This window comes from Rattus rattus, chromosome 13, assembly GCF_011064425.1.
Source record: "Rattus rattus isolate New Zealand chromosome 13, Rrattus_CSIRO_v1, whole genome shotgun sequence".
Lineage (NCBI taxonomy): Eukaryota > Metazoa > Chordata > Mammalia > Rodentia > Muridae > Rattus > Rattus rattus.
In genome coordinates this window covers 11,068,297-11,086,856 of record NC_046166.1, presented here as the reverse complement: position 1 = coordinate 11,086,856, position 18,560 = coordinate 11,068,297, and the positions used below count along the sequence as shown (strand labels likewise).

Sequence of the window (18,560 nt, the reverse complement as noted above, 5' to 3'; positions counted from 1 at the left end):
AGAGGATCTGAGCAGAGTTTATGTAAACTGCAACACTAAGGCTGGTAGAAAACAAAAAGGGAACCAATGGCGGATACAGTAAAAAGAGAGGGCCATAAAGAAGATTCCTCAGGATGCTACAGACATCCTGGGTAGGGTTCTGAACATTAGTGACAACGGCATGTTGTGAAAGCCCACTGAGACACACATAAGATGTGTGTACCTCATGTTTCTGTGTGTGTTTATGCTTCTGTTTCCACTGGAAAGACAGCCAGGATTCAGTCACAGCTCTACACGAGAGAAAACATTGTAAAACATGCAAACATAAAAACAAATTATCTAGAACTTCCTGTGATAGGCTTGAAAATCATAGTAAACACAAGGAACTGGTCAGTGGGGAAAATAGCATAAATCCATTAATTAGGACACAGCAAAAGTGATTAAGCAAGCCTAGTTTTCTGCAGGCTGAGGTTGAAATTTAACAACCTTAGTCAGGTTTCATGAAGGATTAAAGGGAGACTGCCAGTATATAATAGGATGAACCAGCAGCTGTCCCAACATGCATCTTTTTAAGTTGTTTGCAAACAGTGTGTAGAGCTTTAAGTATTGAATTTTCCAAGTATTTCTGTGAAGTAGATTAGAAAAATAATGCAAGGAATGGTAGGAAGTAGGGGAAATGGTTGAAAATAGCAAAGCTAGGACTCCCAACCCACAGCTAGGTCAGAGGAGTCTCCCATCCAATTTCGCTCAGCTTGCCTGTGTTCTGTCTGGACATCAAGAAAAGAGCGAGTTGTCCTTTGCCCTTGTAGTGAAGGAAGCACAAGCTTACTCTGAGCAGAGAGCTCAAGTGTCTGTGCAGAGGCAGAAGATACCCTCACTCAGCCCAGATCGTCATGGTGAAGCACATACCAGAACAATAGTGGGAAGCACTTCATAGTCATCAAAAGTGACTTCTTCCATAGGCTGCCATCTTTGGAACTGGTACAGCCATCCCCAAATTCTAAGCAATATAAAGACAATGTCTTGAAAATGGCCAAATGGGAAAATGTGAAAGACTAGAACCTTTTATCAGAGAACTGCATGGCTGAATTGGGCAAGCCTCAAAGCTGCTTTAGCTGCGGGCCTCTTCTACGGTGAGGGGAGGCCTGCCTTGTTGTCCATAACACAGAAGAGGGCATCTGGTTAACTGCAGACAGCACATCCAAGAATGTGAGTAAGAGAAGTAAATTTAATTTGAAGAAGAAAATAAAAGACTACCAGAAAATTAAAGTACCAGCTACTGAGGAGATACACAAACTTAGAAGAACATAGGATACAATGGCCATGCAAGTGTATTCTGTACACAGGATGATGGAGAGCGCGGGATACAATGGCCATGCAAGTGTATTCTGTACACAGGATGATGGAGAGTGCGGGATACAATGGCCATGCAAGTGTATTCTGTACACAGGATGATGGAGAGTGCGGGATACAATGGCCATGCAAGTGTATTCTGTACACAGGACGATGGCAGCAATGTAGTGAGAACCATGGGGCTGAGTCACACCATCACACTTCAAAAGAAAATAAAACTATAAAAACAAGTAGAAGTTTGTGGTAAATGGAATCATCTCTGTAAATTGGATAAAATTATCAACTTGTAACAACTATTTGAATGAAGAAATCTAACTGTTGACCACATAAAATTCTAAGTGTCTGTTATTTACAGGTAGTTTTTAATCCCAAAGCAAACAATTTATGGAGATGAATATCTGACATAAATAACTGTTGGTTCCCTTTTAAAGAAATGTTTTTTAATGAGTTAACAAGAAAAAGTTTCCCTCATAAGAACGAGTAAAAGGTTTTAGAGATAACTTTTAAAATGTGAATATACATGATCAAATATTATATTTTAACTATATCTCATAAAATATAAATTTAGTAACTTTATCTTTGTGTTGCTACTAAATTAGCAAACAACACATTACTGAATTTTTGAGCATAGGATTATCACACAGATTTTTATAGGAACTAATTTTGAAAATTACTAAGTTATTCCATAACTCATTTGAAGATATGTATGAAGGACATCAAAACAATCATTATTCCTGGTTTATTAAATTCACTTAAACATATATGCAAAAAGAAATAAATATACATGTAATTTAACATCACATGTGTTTTATGCGTTTGTTATGACACCATTCTATAATGACTTGGTAATAATATCCTATGGAAAATTAAATAAATATATGACAGTTTACCATAAGTTTACTGCTAAATTTTCACTTTTAAAAAATCATAGTTGTAGCTCCCAGAGATTAAACCACCATCCAAAGAGTACACATGGAGGTACCCATGGCTCCAGCCACACATGTAGCAGAGGATGGCCTTACTGGGCATCAATGAGGGGAGAGGCCCTTGGCCCTGTGAAGGCTCAATGTCCCCGGGTAGGGGAATGCCAGAGTGGAGAGATGGGAGGGAGCGGTGGGTAGGCAGGGGAACATTCTCATAGAGGCAGGGGAAGGGGGAAGGGATAAGGGGACTCCAGAGGGGAAATCAGGAAAGGGGATAACATTTGAAATGTAAGTAAAGAAAATATCAAAAAAGCAAAATACCACTAAAGGGGAAAGGCATGACATAAAATGTATATATAATAAATCACAACTTGGTAAAATATACCTAGGACTTTCTGTAACCCTATATAGGAGAGGAGAAAACCCACAAACAAATTAGACCCAAACTGCAAATGCTCTTTATCTCTTAGGTTAGAGACGCTAGAAGATTCTTACATCCTTCCTTTCACTTATCTATATTTCCAAAGCCTTCTCCTTAAATGATCACCCACTGATGAAATGCTACTTAAAATGGAAGACTTAATTGCATCTTCTCCTTGTCTTTATTGGGATGAAGCTGCGGTGTCTGTTTTGGTTCGCTACTCCTTCAAAAGCAGTTCTGGCACACACAGCGGCTCAGGAGAGTGGATGTTTTACTTAGGAAAACACTGCAAGAATGCTAATCTGCTAGGCGATGCTTCCTCCTCCTCCTCCTCCTCCTCTTCCTCCTCCTCCTCCTCCTCCTCTTCCTCCTCTTCCCTTCTTCCTCTCTTCCTCTTCCTCCTCTTCCTCCTCTTCCTCTTCCTCCTCTTCCTCTTCCTCCTCTTCCTCCTCTTCCTCCTCCTCTTCCTCCTCTTCCTCTTCCTCCTCTTCCTTTCCTCTTCCTCCTCCTCTTCCTCCTCCTCCTCTTCCTCCTCTTCCTCTCTTCTCTTCCTCCTCTTCCTCTTCTTCCTCCTCTTCTTCCTCTTCCTCCTCCTCTTCCTCCTCTTCTTCCTCTTCCTCTTCCTCCTCTTCATCTTCTTCCTCCTCCTCTTCCTCCTCCTCTTCCTCCTCCTCCTCCTCTTCCCCTCCCTTCTCCTCCTCCTCTCCTCTTCCTCCTCCTCCACTTTCTCCTCCTCCTCCTCCTCCTCCTCCTCCTCCTCCTACTCTTCCACCTCTTCTTCCTCTTCCGCCTCTTCCTCCTCCCCCTTGAGTAGGAGCCCCTAGGACAGCAGCTCTAAAGACTGCACACACATTGCTTAGGCTAGACCCTGAGCCCCAACCCAGCACACAGATATCTCCCCTCTACTTTAATCATTTCCAGGCTCCTGCCACCAGCCCCTGGAGAACCACCAGATGAAGGCTGGTCGGCTTTGTCACCAGAGTTAGTCTGGCTCTTAGGAGCCATTTCAAATTGGCCTTACAATCCAGAATGTCTGAACTCTGGGAATAAAGGATAAATCGTAAGGCCGGTGCCATAGATAGGGAGAGAATGCTAATGATGTCTTTTGGAGCCCAGGGAGAACTGGAAACCTATGGTGTGGCAATCGCTGTGCGATCAGCAATTATCACTCTGTAAATTATCAGTAGCCACAAGGTCCTCTCGGGAACATCATCACATCACAGGGTGGGCTGTTTGACTCCTGTCCTCCCCCAGCATTTATAAAGGACTAGAGCTGACAAAGGAGATAAAAGCAGCAGCACGAAACAGTAAAGGAGAAGCAGAACCTCCCATCTCCAGGTAGTTGTTAGAATGAAGGTGGGGTAGGCTGACACTGAGCCAAGGGTAAGTGGTAGAACCTGAAGTTGGGGTGGGGCAGGCCAGCAGGAAGGGATGAATGGAAGTGGAGTAATAGTCTGGCTTAGAGGAGACTGCAGTGGAAGAACTATTCTGCCTCATGTTCAAGAAGGATCTCCCCTCTCCTTACTCCTCTTTCTTCTGTCTGTCTCTGTCTCTCTCTGTCTCTGTCTCTCTCTGTGTCTGTGTCTCTGTGTCTCTGTCTTTCTCTGTCTCCCTCTGTCTCTCTCTCTTTCTCTGTCTCTCTGTCTCTCTCTGTCTCTGTCTCTCTCTGTCTCTGTCTCTCTCTGTCTCTGTCTCTCTGTCTGTCTCTGTCTCTCTGTCTCTCTGTCTCTCTGTCTCTCTGTCTCTCTCTCTCTCTCTCTCTCTCTCTCTCTCTCCTCCCTCTGCCAGCAGAGCCACAGATATTAAAGCTTAGTCTATGATCCGTACTTTTAAAAAAAGATCAAAGAAACAAAGAAAGGCATATATCAAACTGTAGAATGTGAGGGACAGAAAGACATTAGGGTAAAAAGAGGCACAGATCTTCCTGCCCAAATTCCTTGCCTACTACAACCTCAATCCATGTCCTCTACAGCTGCCTGCTAGCTTCAGGTCCCAGGGAAAGGCGGGATAACCAGACTTCCCATTAGAGAAAAGCTCAAATGCCAGTGAGCTAAACATTTCCTCTACCTCTCTGGGACTCATTCAATTTTCTTCTCAAGTTCTCCTATGCTACCCCAGGGTCTCCTTAATCCTAGTGTGTAAGTCTTAAAGCAAACCCCACAGGCTGGGTGGAAACTCCTCCCATGTTCCTCCCACTTCCCCACCCTTCTTTCCAGGAAATTCACTGGCCTCTACTGAGCCAATGAATCAAGTTGCTGCCACCCAGGGAAATGAAGTTCAAAGCCTCTGTAGGCAGTGGGCACATTTCCCAGCATCCTACCACACATGGGACCATGTTTTAACAGCAGAAACCAAGGCCCCACACCAGTGTCATTAGGATGCAGAAGGGCAGACAATCTTAGTGATCAGGTAATGGAAAATGTCCCTTCTGGGCTTTAACTGGTGTCACAATCTAGGAAAGTCATGCTTGGGTCGCAGGGCACAATCTATATCCATGTTTAACATCTCTCATTGATCACGCGGACACCAATACCACCCCTGATATAGATATAAAACTCATATAAAAGTGAAGTTCTCAAAACCCAGTTCAGTCTTTTGAACAGTGGACATCTGATCCTTGGTATATAAGAAGAGCTGGGCACACTGAACTTAGTAAGCCCATCCACCCTTGTTTAGGGCTGCACTGGTCTGCTGCATAGCTCTGGACTCTAGTTTTGGCCCTCTGTGTGACAAATTTCTACAGTCCATAAAGTTATGGGACAGGAAGCTATGTCCTGTCTGTTTTTCACACAAAAACTCGTGACCGCGGGTGTGCGAAGCTGATGGATCAAACAAGCAGGAATGCCGTCAATGCTAAGAGCTGGGCAGAATAATTTCTCTGCCTGGCGCCTCTGGTTCACAGGAGAAGCTTGCTGAGGGTGAAAGTTTCCTCTGAAGAAAGGCCATATAAGGAAAGGGACTACTGAAAGTCAGCAAAGGCACAACTAGGAAGGCCCAATGGCCTTGGCATCAGTAAGACCATCTGCATGATGTACCCTTGTATGCGGTAGCTGTTCAACGGTTCCTATTATGTTCCCTGTTCTATTCCAAGCAGTTCCCAAACATTCCCATCTAGGGAATTTTTACTGGAGCTGGCCTCCAACATATCTGTGGTGCTCATGTTATAACCTAAGGATATTTGTTCAGACTAGCTAATGGGACTGTCCTTGGAATGTTTTCTGTTTGGACAAAGAGGATCAAAGCAAGAAGAAACCTGTGGACTTTTAACAGTTTCGAGACCTGAAAAAGCATACCGCCAATACAATGGTGGTCCTCCGAACACATCAACTAACTCCATTGCCACGAGAAGATTCGTCCCTGAAAATACTGCCCCCAGTGGCAGATACGGGCCAAACAGCTCCAAGTAACAGATTAACATTTGTGTAGGCTCACTGTGAACCATCTTGTAGACTTTTGATTTTTGCCATTCGGTACTCCCTCAACAAGAATGCTCTTCCTGGTCAAGATCATTTAATCAGTATTTGCTCAGCACTCTACAGAGAAAGGCGACCACCCACTCCTTCCTATACAGGGGCTGAGTAACCACGGCCTCCTAATGGTGCTTAATCTAAAGCATGAGGGGTGACTCACCCTCCCAGAGATTTCTCTCCATGGTATTTATTTAGTTTAAGAAAAATGTCTATATGTTCCCTAATTGAGATGATTCCTTTAGGTTTCAATCTTCAGAAAACTATTGGGTTTTCGTTAGCTTTCATTTGCTGTAGTTGCCTTTTGATTTAAATATGTGGTAGGCATCATCTTGTCAGGGAAACCTAAACCCCACCCAACGAGTAGCACCCAGCCATCTTTCCAGTTGGTTCTCCTGGTGGCTATGGTAAGCGGTCACAGAAAAACACCATCTATGAGTTTCCATGGAGGACTAGCCTTTGCACTGTTACTGTATTGCTCTGAACTGTCCTTAAATCTTATACCCAGTCTCAGTTACTTTGACCCTTATGTGAATATTCTTTCTCATATTCCTAAGGTACGCTGACTTCCTACTATTTTCTAGCAGGGTATTGAAGCCCTAATTTACCTGCAAAAAGTGTCCTATGCCCAGCACCCACTTCTAATCTGCTCTTCTTGCCTCATTCTGAGCCCCATCCCATCTCTCTTGTATCTGTCCAGGCCATAATAGCAGACATTTGCTATAATAAATCCTATTCCTTGCCTCCCACATAGCTTCTTGCTCCCAATGATAAGCTGCTAGGCAGACAGATAACAAGTGAAATATGCAGTTAGTAAGGGCAAATTTTTAAATGACAAAAGAATACATTTAAAAATAAAGCCCACTTGAAAATCAGCTTCCGTTCCAACTCAATTACATCTAGACCTCCTGCTCTGAAGCTCCTTATAACTGTGAGATTCCAACTCTGACAGGCCTGGGGATTTTTGAGGATGTTGCCGTAGCAACATGGAAGGCCCAGACACCTGAAAATGGAGAGTGAATGACACAGTACTTCCCCTCATTCCGGGACCAGGAGGGCCCAGCAGAGCACAAGCATGGCGGTCTACAGGGCTTGAGTGTAAGCCATCTAGGAGGAAGCAGAAGACCACTGCCAACATTCCACACCCTCTGGGAACCTGGGAGTTGGAGCTGAGCTAAAGAGTAGGGTGAGAGATACGGAAAGACCCACCAGACAAGGCTTTACAGTTACAAACTCAGAAAAGCACTCAAGGATGAGGACATAAAGCTATGTATAGTGCTGATATGAATGGTGATTTCAATAGACAGCCATATTCTGCAGTCATAGCAGAGTGTCCGCATGAGGTTCCCTTTTCTTCTGTTCTCTTAAGAGATGAAAATCTCAATAGCAACAACAACAACAAAACAATTTTTCTTATAGACTTGGTCCAGACCAGTAGCAACCAATTCATCTCAAACCCTTAACCAAGGGTCACAGTTTTGAGCAGTCCATTACAGGTATCCTAAGCCAGCCTCAACCCCTTTGACATTGCCAATCACACTTTAATGCAACTGAATGGGACAGCATAGTCCCTGAATGGCACCACAAGCAAACCATTAGGTTCTATGACATCATCAAGCTAGATGTATTGGCCATCCCTAGACTTGATATGATCAACTCATTACTCCATCTTCTAATACAGCATGGCTGAAAGACCCAACTGTCCTCATTATACTGGTACTCCAGGACATATGGCCTTTCCCCCAGAGAGTCAGTCTTCCATATGTGCTGTCACTACCCCTGTCCTGTTCTGCAGATCTCCTCCTTCCACCCCTTCACACACTCATACCCCTTTCCCAGATCCTCTAGAAGTGAAATCAAAGTCACTCACCCATTACCACATAAAATTTGCCTACCTCTGCACTGCCCTCAACTTGGCTACAGGCCTCTCTGATGAGAATTTATTAAGCCTCATTGTTACAAGGATATCCTTTCTCTCTGAAGCATTATCACTGGTGGAGAGATATGCCCCCCAACTGTATGGCAAAGGTTATGTGTCATTACATGAACCTATGCCTGTGGGTAGACCAATCAATGAATGCTTTCAGCTTTTCCCAGAGCACTGAGTCCTTGCCCGTGAGCACTACAATCTCTGGCCTCAACGAGCACATGGTTGTCCTGCCCAAAGCATTTCTGGAAAAGCTCACAAGGCAGCTGGGTAGACCAGGCATAAGGCAGCAGCCTCTGCCCTTTATACCCAATACAAACTCAACATAGGCTCATGGAGCTTATATCTGAGGACTGTCTTTTAAGTCACTATTCCCAGCCCTCAACTGTTATAATGATACCTCAGCCCTCCATCAGAAGAAAACCACAGTTCCACCGGAAATACCCTCAGGCCTAGCACCTGCATCAGTTGGAAAGCCAAGCTATACCTTGTTATCCTGCCCTCCCATCTCTCATGTCCCTTTCCCTGGATTCCAATGACCGCCCCCACTTCCCACCATCCTTTCAGTTCATTTTTCCTGCCCACAGATTTGTTTCACCCCCAACCTAAGTCTGTCAGATACCCTGGCTATAACTTCTATCACCAGCCTCAACCACAATTTGCATTGTCTCAGAAGCCAGACTGACTTCTCAACTCTGGGAAAACCTTGTATCCCCATAAGCTTCCAGGAAGCCCCTACTCATCCAAGGAAGAAAAAAATGATTCTCAGGGACCCATGCTAGACTCAGGTTTGTGGTATTAATACTCCTTACTTGAAAATTCTCTATGCCTTCTCTCCAGCATCCCCCAGAATCACCGGGATCAATGGCAGCATCAAGAAGAAAAGCAGGAAGGGGACTTCCTCTGTGAGTTAGCCCTTGCTGGGAACCCACGGCACTGCATCTGCCACCATCTTTAGTGGTGTTGAAGCAAGAAGATGTGGAGACGAGGACCAGAGAGCTTACCTTGCGCATGTCTTTGCCAAAAGTCTCACTATAGGTTGTGCCAAGGATTTCAAACTGGACATAGGGATTTGAGCTGTCTTCCCGAAACTCCATAACTCCTGTGAGACCGGTGATGTGTCCCTGCAGGACAGGAGGAAAAGACACATGGAGGTGGGAAAAGTTTTCTGTGGTACAGAATAGAATCACTCAGAAGGGAACAGACATGATTGCCTTTTGCAATGACAAAGCCATTAGCAGTCCCAAGACATCAGAGCAAGACAAATGCTTCACATGCGGTCTTAATCTTACAGAAGAAATCCATTGGTTTTCCCTACCATCAGTGCTGTCAGTGTGTTTACAGATGTTGCTATGTGCTAGTACTATGCTAGCCATGAAATCAAAATGCCATTATATTGGTCTCTACACTCTTGAAGTTCTATCTTTGCCTTTGCAACCTGCTCCGAAGGCTTCACATATCCTAACACAAGGGGGAAGTTCAAAGTCCAACACATGCCTTAAGTTTAGGCATCAAAAATGAGCACTGAATTGGGCTGGACTTTGCTATATCTGCTGCCTTGAGCAGACCACTACCCATCTTCCATCTTCATCCTGAAGTTAATCAGACCCATGGTACAAAGCTCATCAGCTGAAGAAAAAATATTTTCAGAGCATAATACCTTGTACAGAATGGCTGTGGTAAACAAGCCAGTCCCATGTCTCTATACAGTTCAGTAGGGTCCATAGGAGCAGTAGGCAGTGTGGGATTGGGCAAGTTGTGAGCATGGTCCCCTCCCTTCTCTCTTTCAGCTTGGGGTGTTACTTTTACCAAGACTTCTTGCCTGTGGCCTCAAGGAGTAGAGGTGAACCGTAAACTATACTGGGCCAGAGAGGCCTTGCTCTGCTCTGAGCTGCTATGAATTTAAACCAACACTGGAACATGTTCACTACAACTGAAACCATGTATAATTTATTGTGGCTAAGGTTCCTGGCATTATAGATTTCCCAAAATCCTCTTCTGAAGTTTCTAAAAGCCCAATCACATGAACAAGTCTTTCATAGGTTATTCAATTCATTCTGATTACATCTCTGAAATACCACTCTTTATCAAATGAAACATGTCACATGGATATAATGTATATAATACCACATGGGTACACATGGGTGCATATTCACACATACATGCACATGATAGGATCGTGGATAAGCAACACATGCCATACAACCCAAGATGACATTTTTTTTGAAAGTATACAGTTTGCATGAAGGAACACTGGACAGACAGAAGACAGGCAGCTATGACTCTATGACTTTACTGTGACTTTAGGCAAGTCATTTAACCTTCTGAAGCCAGATCTCTTATGGAGACATGTGAAGTTCATGACTCTGGACAACAATTCACTCAGCTTTTAAATATAGGTATAAGAGAGTGACAAAGAGAAAATCCTTCAGAGAGGACTCAGACAGTCTCTCTCTCTCTCTCTCTCTCTCTCTCTCTCTCTCTCTCACACACACACACACACACACACACACACACACACACACAGTAAAATAGCTTTGTACCAAGTGGATGGAAGTGCAATGAGGTACTTGTCTCCAGCCTTGGACAACCTTAGAGAGCAGCGCTCCCTCACAAATACCTTTTTAATGGTGTCTAGCATGGATCTCCCTCCGTTCCATGGCTTGGTAGATTTCCGTATGCAGTTAAGGCTTGCCATACTATGCCACTTCCGGTCTTCCAGCTTCCTGTGGAAGGCGTTGGCCAGCATCAGAACACTGTCGTACAGGTAGAGATTGGAGATCTACAAAGACAGAAAAGCATAAATCTTTCTCCACTGGTGTATTACCAAAGAATGAGGTAGAGTGCAGTAAAAGGCTGGGTGATGTGAACAGCAACAATATCTTCCCTGGTCCTGTGAGCTTTGTGAGCAAGGAGTCTCTGGCTCCCTGGTATTTTCTTTATGCTTGGTTTTAGCTGCTCACCCAAGAGGTCTAGGAGTTAGGCTAGGAGAACACTGAACCTGTCTCAGGAATAGGAGTAGGGGTACATCCACATAGGAACAAGGAGAACCAGTGTGACCAGCATCATGATCAAGGCTTGCAAGCAAGTATACCACCTGTTCAGGTAATGTAAGAATGAGTAGGGTAAAGGGAGGCCCAATATGTGCAAAATCATGAAGTTATAAAGGATCAAGGTCTCCATCAGGGCCTTAAACACAACCAAAGTTTTCTGTAAAGGACCACATAGTAAAAAGTTTAGGTGTTAGAGGTCTTAGAGTCTCTTTTGATTACTATTCAATACCACAATTAAAACCTGAAAGTAGCAAGAAGTATTTCACAAACGAATGGATGTAGCTATGTACCAATAAAATACCACTTATCAAAATAGACAGTGTGCTAGCTTTAGCCAAGGGCCATGGTTAGCGGACTTCTTGGTTCAATATGATGGTGGCCACAATAAGATTGGAACGGACTAAGAAGGGGTCATGATGCAACCATGCAGGGACATGCTAAGGGGGAGCATCAGGGAAGACTTGGAGAGATGGATGCCACTGGTGGAGCTATGCAGAAGAAAGCTGGTGACTATGCCTGGACATAGGGGAGACAACCCTAGTCACTGATGGACCCAGAGTGAATAGTGGCCTGGGTGATGATGGTACAGCAATGAAGCAGTGGCAGAGATTCCTATGCCCAATGGGCAGTGCCATCTTGGATGCATCTGGGATCTGTAAATTGAGTTGGCCAACTTCAGTGAAGCTAGCCCATGGAGGAAGCATGGCTCCATCTCAGGGCTTGTGAGAGTAATGAGACTGGGGAGCTGAGGAAGCCCTAGGTGAATGTGAAAAAAAAAACAATAAATAAATAAACAAACAAATAAACAAACAAACAAACAAACCAGATCCAGTGCTGAAGAAATCAGTATTGTCAGAAAGGCATAGCCATGTCAAGGACCAATGTGTCTGACCTGTGGGAATTAGCAAAGCCTCCCCATGCTGGCCAGGCTTAGTGTTAACCAAGCCTTCCTCTAGCCCAACTACAAATGTTAACTGTGTGTGCAAACACAAGTATTTGCAAACTATTAACCTGTGCGTTCAAAACCTAGCAACTGCAGATTCCTCTTCCTAGTGTTTACAGCCTGCGAGTACCCTGCTTATAGAGAACACCGCTTCTCAGACTAGTCAGCCTCCGCATGTGTACTACAAGTAATAAATGCATCAGGATTCTAAGTTGTTATGGTAGTTGGTGTCGCTCCATCACAGCCCACCTGACCCCAGCTTTTCTGTCCATGTGTCTGTCCTTTCTTCATCCCCTCACTACTTCAGTCAGGTTTCCAGACCCAAGTCATGTGGGACATGGCGAATGAGAGACTGGAAAACTACTGTAAAGATCTACACTAATGTGAGGGAGCCGACCCTCCTCGGCCATGCAATCCAAGGATGGGAGCGGTTTGGCCCACCCTCTTGCTTGAGGTGAGTAAGAGGGCCCTCATCATGGAGGACGGAAACCCTGTTCTCAAGGCCTTCCCCTCAGGACACCCCATCACCCAAGAGGACAACAAAGCACACCCGAGAATAAGTGAAGAGTGAGGGATAGACATATCTACTCTTGGACAGCTTTGGGGTCCCTGGTTGACAGCTTGCAAACTGGGTCAAAGGGTCAAATTCTTTGTATACTTTAGCAGCAAGCAGCCTGCTAAAGTTATCAGAAAAACATGTTATCTGGAAATAAATGGAGAAAATAGGAGACAATGATGACCTCATAGGGCTCCCTAGAAGATCAAATAGGCTCCTGGTACTCTAGGAAGAGCCAGCTACATCTACCTCATCAGCCACCCTTCCCGGACTGCTTCTGTTAGAAGCATTATTCATTGCCTGCACTTTCTCTCTTATTAATCCTAATATGGATGTCATAGAGGCTGGGTCCTAGATAAAAACCTGAGCAGGAACTATCCCTCAGAACTGAAGCTGAAGTCAGAGGTGTCTAGATCACCAAGAACATTTGCTATATTAGGCCTGTCCTTAACCTAAACTAGTTCTCCCTCTGTCCTATAACACACCCAGGAAGAGATCATCATTTCCTTTATGCTGGCCAGTGATGAAGAACTCTGTTCTGTCTGCCACTGAGCTGCATCCTTCCTGTGATCATCATAGACATCATGCTATAGGAGTAAGGACGGATATTACAGAAACGACTGGAACATGCCCACATGACTAACGACTGCAGACCAAACAAGTGTCCCAGGCCACAGGGAAACTCCATGCCAAGGTCATGGTTACTCTTCAGGTGCCTGAAGTACACAAATGCTGACATAACATCAGAGGAAATAACATTCCTACCATGGGGAACTTGTTCCTGTCGCAGTTCAAGCTTAGAGGACCATGTTTTCAAGGAACAAGACTAACTCACTTCCTAATCCTACCAGTAAAACAGCCCTCCAGAGCACCCACCTCTGTAGAATTGTCTTGATGTTTCTTTCCCCCTCTGGAATACAAACTAGTAATGGAGATGTTCTTACAAGGGAATATAAACCACTTAAGAACTGGCGTGTAGTTTGAGCGTTTTTTCTTTTCTTCTTTCTAAAAGGGTAACTAGAAGATGAGAGTCGTTGATGGTGTGAAGATTTCTTAAGACATTCACGGAGTTCTAAGCTGCCCACTCATAGCTGGTGCTGTTTTAGTCAGTTAAGACCCTTTGACCCACACCCACACCTGCGGATTCACTCCTCTAGCAGATCAGTCTGCTGTGCTCCTTCAGCTCTGGCCCAGACTGACACTCAGAAGACTTTTTCCTTTTTCCCCAGCACTTCTAATCACAATGAATTAAGGCACTCAGCAACCACGTGAATGCCGAGAGGCCTGCAATGAAGAGGAAAAGGCAGAACGTGAATCAGAAAGGCCAAAGAAAGCCCTTAGTCCTCCCACAACTATGACGGCCTAGGAGAGTAAATGCATTCTAGTTCAAAAGAGCTGGCTTGAGAAATGATCTTTTCCAGGCATTGAAAGGCCTTTGAACCACCCCCCTCTCACCTGGATGCACCTTCCACCCTAACATTCTACATGGTGTCAGTTCATAGACATGTTTACCTCACTAAACTCTGAGCTCCTGGAGTGTTTATCTCTGGAACCTGTCCCAAGTAAAGATGCAAGTCTAGTGATTGATCAGTGTTTGAGGAATGCCCTGTGGAGACAGACGGATAGAGATAGATAAGTAGATAAATGAGTAGGTGGATGGGTGGGTAGATGGATGTGTTGGTGATAAGTGCTAGGTGAGTGGATGATGAATAATAAGTGGATGAGTTATGGATAGAGTGATGAACAGTTGAAATGGATGAGTGGGATGGATGGATGGATGGATGGGTGGGATAGATGGATGGATGGATGGATGGATGGATGGATGGATGGATGGATATGGAATGCAAGGATTGGGATGGGTGGATAGGTTGGTTGGCAAATGAATTGATGGGTCTTTTCTATTAAGAATGCACACATTAATCCTTCATCTAAATATAAAGCATCAGGAAAAAACATTAGCTGCTTCCAACTTTGGTAGGTAAGATCTTTCATTTGTTTCTCATTTAGCACCTACTGAAAATGACTTCTTGATCTCCCTCCTCACTGCTGTTTCTACCTACTTATGTTTCCATCCTCTCTTAACTGAGTTCTTGCACCGGGGTTGATGTCTCAGGACTTGCCCATCCCAGGACAGAAACTAACATTTCAACACAAGTCTGTATATCCATAGGTGGTCTGCTTTATCAGAATTCGATGGTGGTTCCATGTGGGGGATACGGAGAGCATAGAAGAACCTGCTTTTACTGTCTGACATGTTAGGAGGTGTGTTTTCTACAAAAAAAAAAAAAGGGAATAGTTTGTAATAGAAAGGTAATCTATGATCAGGGTGCTCCTTCAGATCCTAATGAATAAAGAGAAGGCCTTTCTCGAGGCAGGTGGATAGAGGTGTGTGTCTGTATTAGATAGGGCAAGCAGAGGCTGGGAGGAAAGAAGCTTCGAGCTACATGGACACTCACTCATAGGAAATAAATAGCACAGGCCAGAGCTAGAGTCCACAAAACAGAGAAGAGGGCTGTGGCTTGAAGGAGTCTACATTTCTCTCCCTCCTACTGAAGCAAGGCACTACACAAATTACATCAGTCAAGGGGAAACACGCAGAACACACACGGTTCTAGACAGATCCTGATATTCATGCTTGAATAGCTTCACAGCTCTGGCTGATCTAGGGAGACTGTAACACAACGTGACTCGAACCAATAAAGTATACCATATGGGGGGAACTTTGAGAATTAGAGGTTATAGCATCACAGCCAAGGGCACAACAGAGACAAACTAAAAAATCCTAAAACCAAGTCAGAGATGCCATCGGGAGTGCAGTTAGAAATGTGGAAAAGACAGAATAAGGCAGAGACCCCAGGTCCTTTGGGGAACCTGGTGCTCTTCTCTAAATGAACGGGAAGCTTCACAGAATTAGCTCTTGACACATACTCACTTGTTGAGTGACGTCAAGCACATTTGTTGAATGCTCATAGATCTCTGTTTATGCTAATGATGTACCGGGTGATCTGGAACCCTGGAGAGGGGCAATGTGACATCCCTGGCTACCCCCCTGAAATGCAGATGCTAACAGCCCTGTATGTAAAGGCTTCTTCTGGTCTCTTTATGTGTATCTGCATTCCACAGAGAAGAATGGAAGGGGTAAGTGAAGTAATTATGCAGGCTCCTAAATTCAAATTAAATTAGCTGAAGTCATGCCCAGGGTATCTTCAGGAGCTGAGACTCAGCAGGGATCTGTTACACAGATTATGGGGATAAGGACCATGGAAAATGAACTGGCCAACACCATCTTCCATTCAAGGCTCCATAACCATGTACCCTTTCAAAGGTGCACGGGAGTTATAGCTGACTTTTGTAGCTTACAGGACAGGAGGCTAAGCAAAGATCAGTTCTGATTAGTATCTACTTGTCTCTGCTCACTTGGACCTGATGACATGCCCCTGGCCTCCTGGAAGCATAGTCTTATCCGTCTTGGTGTCAAGGCTTAAGCCAGGCTTTTCAGGTTGAGCGCACTGATATTTCACTAATGGTCTATAAGGGGAAGCCCAGAGTATATGACTGGAGGTAGAGGAGTCTATGGAGAGCTCTAGAGTTTTCTGAGCCAGGTTCCAGAGAGGGAAGCATCCTAACACATTCCTACCTCACTGAGACGTCAAAAATGAAAGCCTTTGGCACACAGACCCTTCGAGAAGAATACCACAGGCATAGGGAACCTGGGAAAGCATGAGTCAGCAGCAAATCGATACCTGTAGAAGACTCATGTTCTACACCCTGCCACACAGACCTAATTTTGAAGAAGCCTCTCAAGTGTCCTGTCTAAAATGGTCACATACAGTTTCCGCTGCTATAGTATGATTCCAGTGCCTCATTTCCTCCTTAGAAGACGGCAAATGTCAGCCACCTTGACTCAGCCCAGGCCTTCTCATTCCACCCTGCATAGCTGATCCTTTATACGTGTCCTATCACATGGCCTCTCCAAGAGTTGTATCCTGGTGGATTCCTCCTCCAATTTTACCCCACCTATCAGCCATTTCTCTCCCAGTCCCAGTGTCTTTGAGTATGACATTCTCCCTAATAAAAGTACAAACAAAATTCCCCATTTTAAGGTTTTTGTGAGAAGGAAATGTGAGAACATTTGAGAAATGTCCAACTTAAGCATACACACAGCTGCTTAAAAACATTTCTCTAAACTAAGGGCAGTCCAATAGATCATTCTAAACCTATTCTTGGGAATTAAAGGGATGTGAAGTCATTTGCATAGAGGATGTCTCTTCTTAGAGGTGAGCAACAATGTACAGAGGATGCATTGGGGAAGGGACAGGAGTTCCAGGTGGCCACCCTCCAGCCCCATTGCCTGCCACAACCCAAGGCCATGTCTTCATAAGGTAAGGCAAAATTTTCTGATTTCGTTTATCTGTGCAGAAACTGTGTTCTGAGATAGGAACCCAAAATGTAGGAAGCACTTCTAGGCAGCAGATAAAAGAACTCAGCCATGATCCTATGGGGGGCAGAGCTCTTGAAAAACCCAAGAGGACCTGATTAACCACTGGAGAACCAGAGACCAATTACATGAAGTTAACTAAAGTCCAAGAATGGAAAAATCGATGCTATTTTTCCTTAAGCATTAGCATGGAATTCCCAATACATTAGTACCCAGGTTTAATTTGGGAACATACCTGTGTCAGCAGGAACAAAGGCCACTAGAAAGACTGTTAAATTGATCTTCATATGAAAATAAGAATTTGCTTAAAGAGTAAGACCCAGAGGGGAAGACAGGAGAGATAAGGAGTCCTACTTGATGGAAAGAGACCAGAACACTGGCACAGAAGGAACACCATTTAGAAATAATGAACATGCCTGAGAGGGTGACAGGAAACAATGGGAAAGTTACCCCACTTGTCCATGGTGACACTATCGTGAACTCCAAGGCCATCAGAGTACACTGATATGGCAGAACATCAAAGACTCTTTACACTCCCAGAGACTGGAAATCACAAATAAAGGTACTGTGAAAGTCAATGCTACATGAGGGTCTGTGTCCTGGTTCATAGTATGCCTTCTTCCCATGTCCTGATTCAGAAGTGGAAAACTCTGATCTTATAGATGGTTCTGGTTCCATTTGTGAGACAAGCACAATTGTTTCCAATGTTCCTACATTCAAATACAGTCACCTTGGGAACTAGGTTTGAACATAGAAATGTTACGGGAATACATCATTCAAACCACAACAATCAGCTTGTATGGATATAGGTATATTGCACAAATAAAACCAGGGAAAAATATATTTCCCACCTAGGCACTAACAAGGCAGGGCTTACGCAGCCTGTTCACTGACTACAGAAAGGATTAGGGCCTGAGCGCATACCAGATATGTGCTTCCCTTAAATATGTTGATAAACTTAAGGGGGTCTTAAGTCTAAGCTCATCTGGATGCCAGTAGGCTGAGTCCTCTGCCACCACCACTGGTCACAAAGGAGGACCTTCAACAGGTCAGGATAATATGTCGCCCCACTGCACAGACAGACTGTCTGCCTCCTGGTGCTTCACTTCTACTTAGTAAGTCTGAGATTCCAGTCAAGACTTATTAGGGTCCGCCAACTGTGTCTCAGTCATGCTCTGGGGCCGGGGGATGGTTGCACACTGCATTATCAGGGTAAGAATCATGCTTGAAGGAAAAGAAAGATGAATGGCGGGCCAAGGTCAGAGCCACACAGGCCAGCAGAAATCCCTCACCGGTCCATTATCCTCACAATCCAGAGCTGGAAATGCAAGACTTTCATTAAGAAGGGGCCCATTTCCTCAGGCTTCTAAAGAGCCCAGCATGCTCTTCCCTCTATCATTAATCAAGCAAAGTGGGCTGTTTGGGGAGACATCGTGGAGATAAACAGCAGACACTGACCTCTGACCAAATCTGCAGACAGGCTCTGGTTGGCCAGCAATG

The 18,560-nt window shown here is 44.4% G+C and overlaps 1 protein-coding gene across 1 annotated transcript in view; it reads right to left on the bottom strand.

Moving 5' to 3' along the window:
- Window positions 1-18,560, bottom strand: part of Grid1 (glutamate ionotropic receptor delta type subunit 1) — a 731,950-nt gene that overhangs the window by 235,552 nt on the left and 477,838 nt on the right. The window contains exons 7-8 of the mRNA XM_032919192.1: window positions 10,691-10,852; window positions 9,075-9,194 (exon numbers count right to left, since the gene is read on the bottom strand). Coding sequence (XP_032775083.1) covers window positions 9,075-9,194; window positions 10,691-10,852 — 282 coding nt within the window. The remainder of the gene's footprint in view (window positions 1-9,074; window positions 9,195-10,690; window positions 10,853-18,560) is intronic.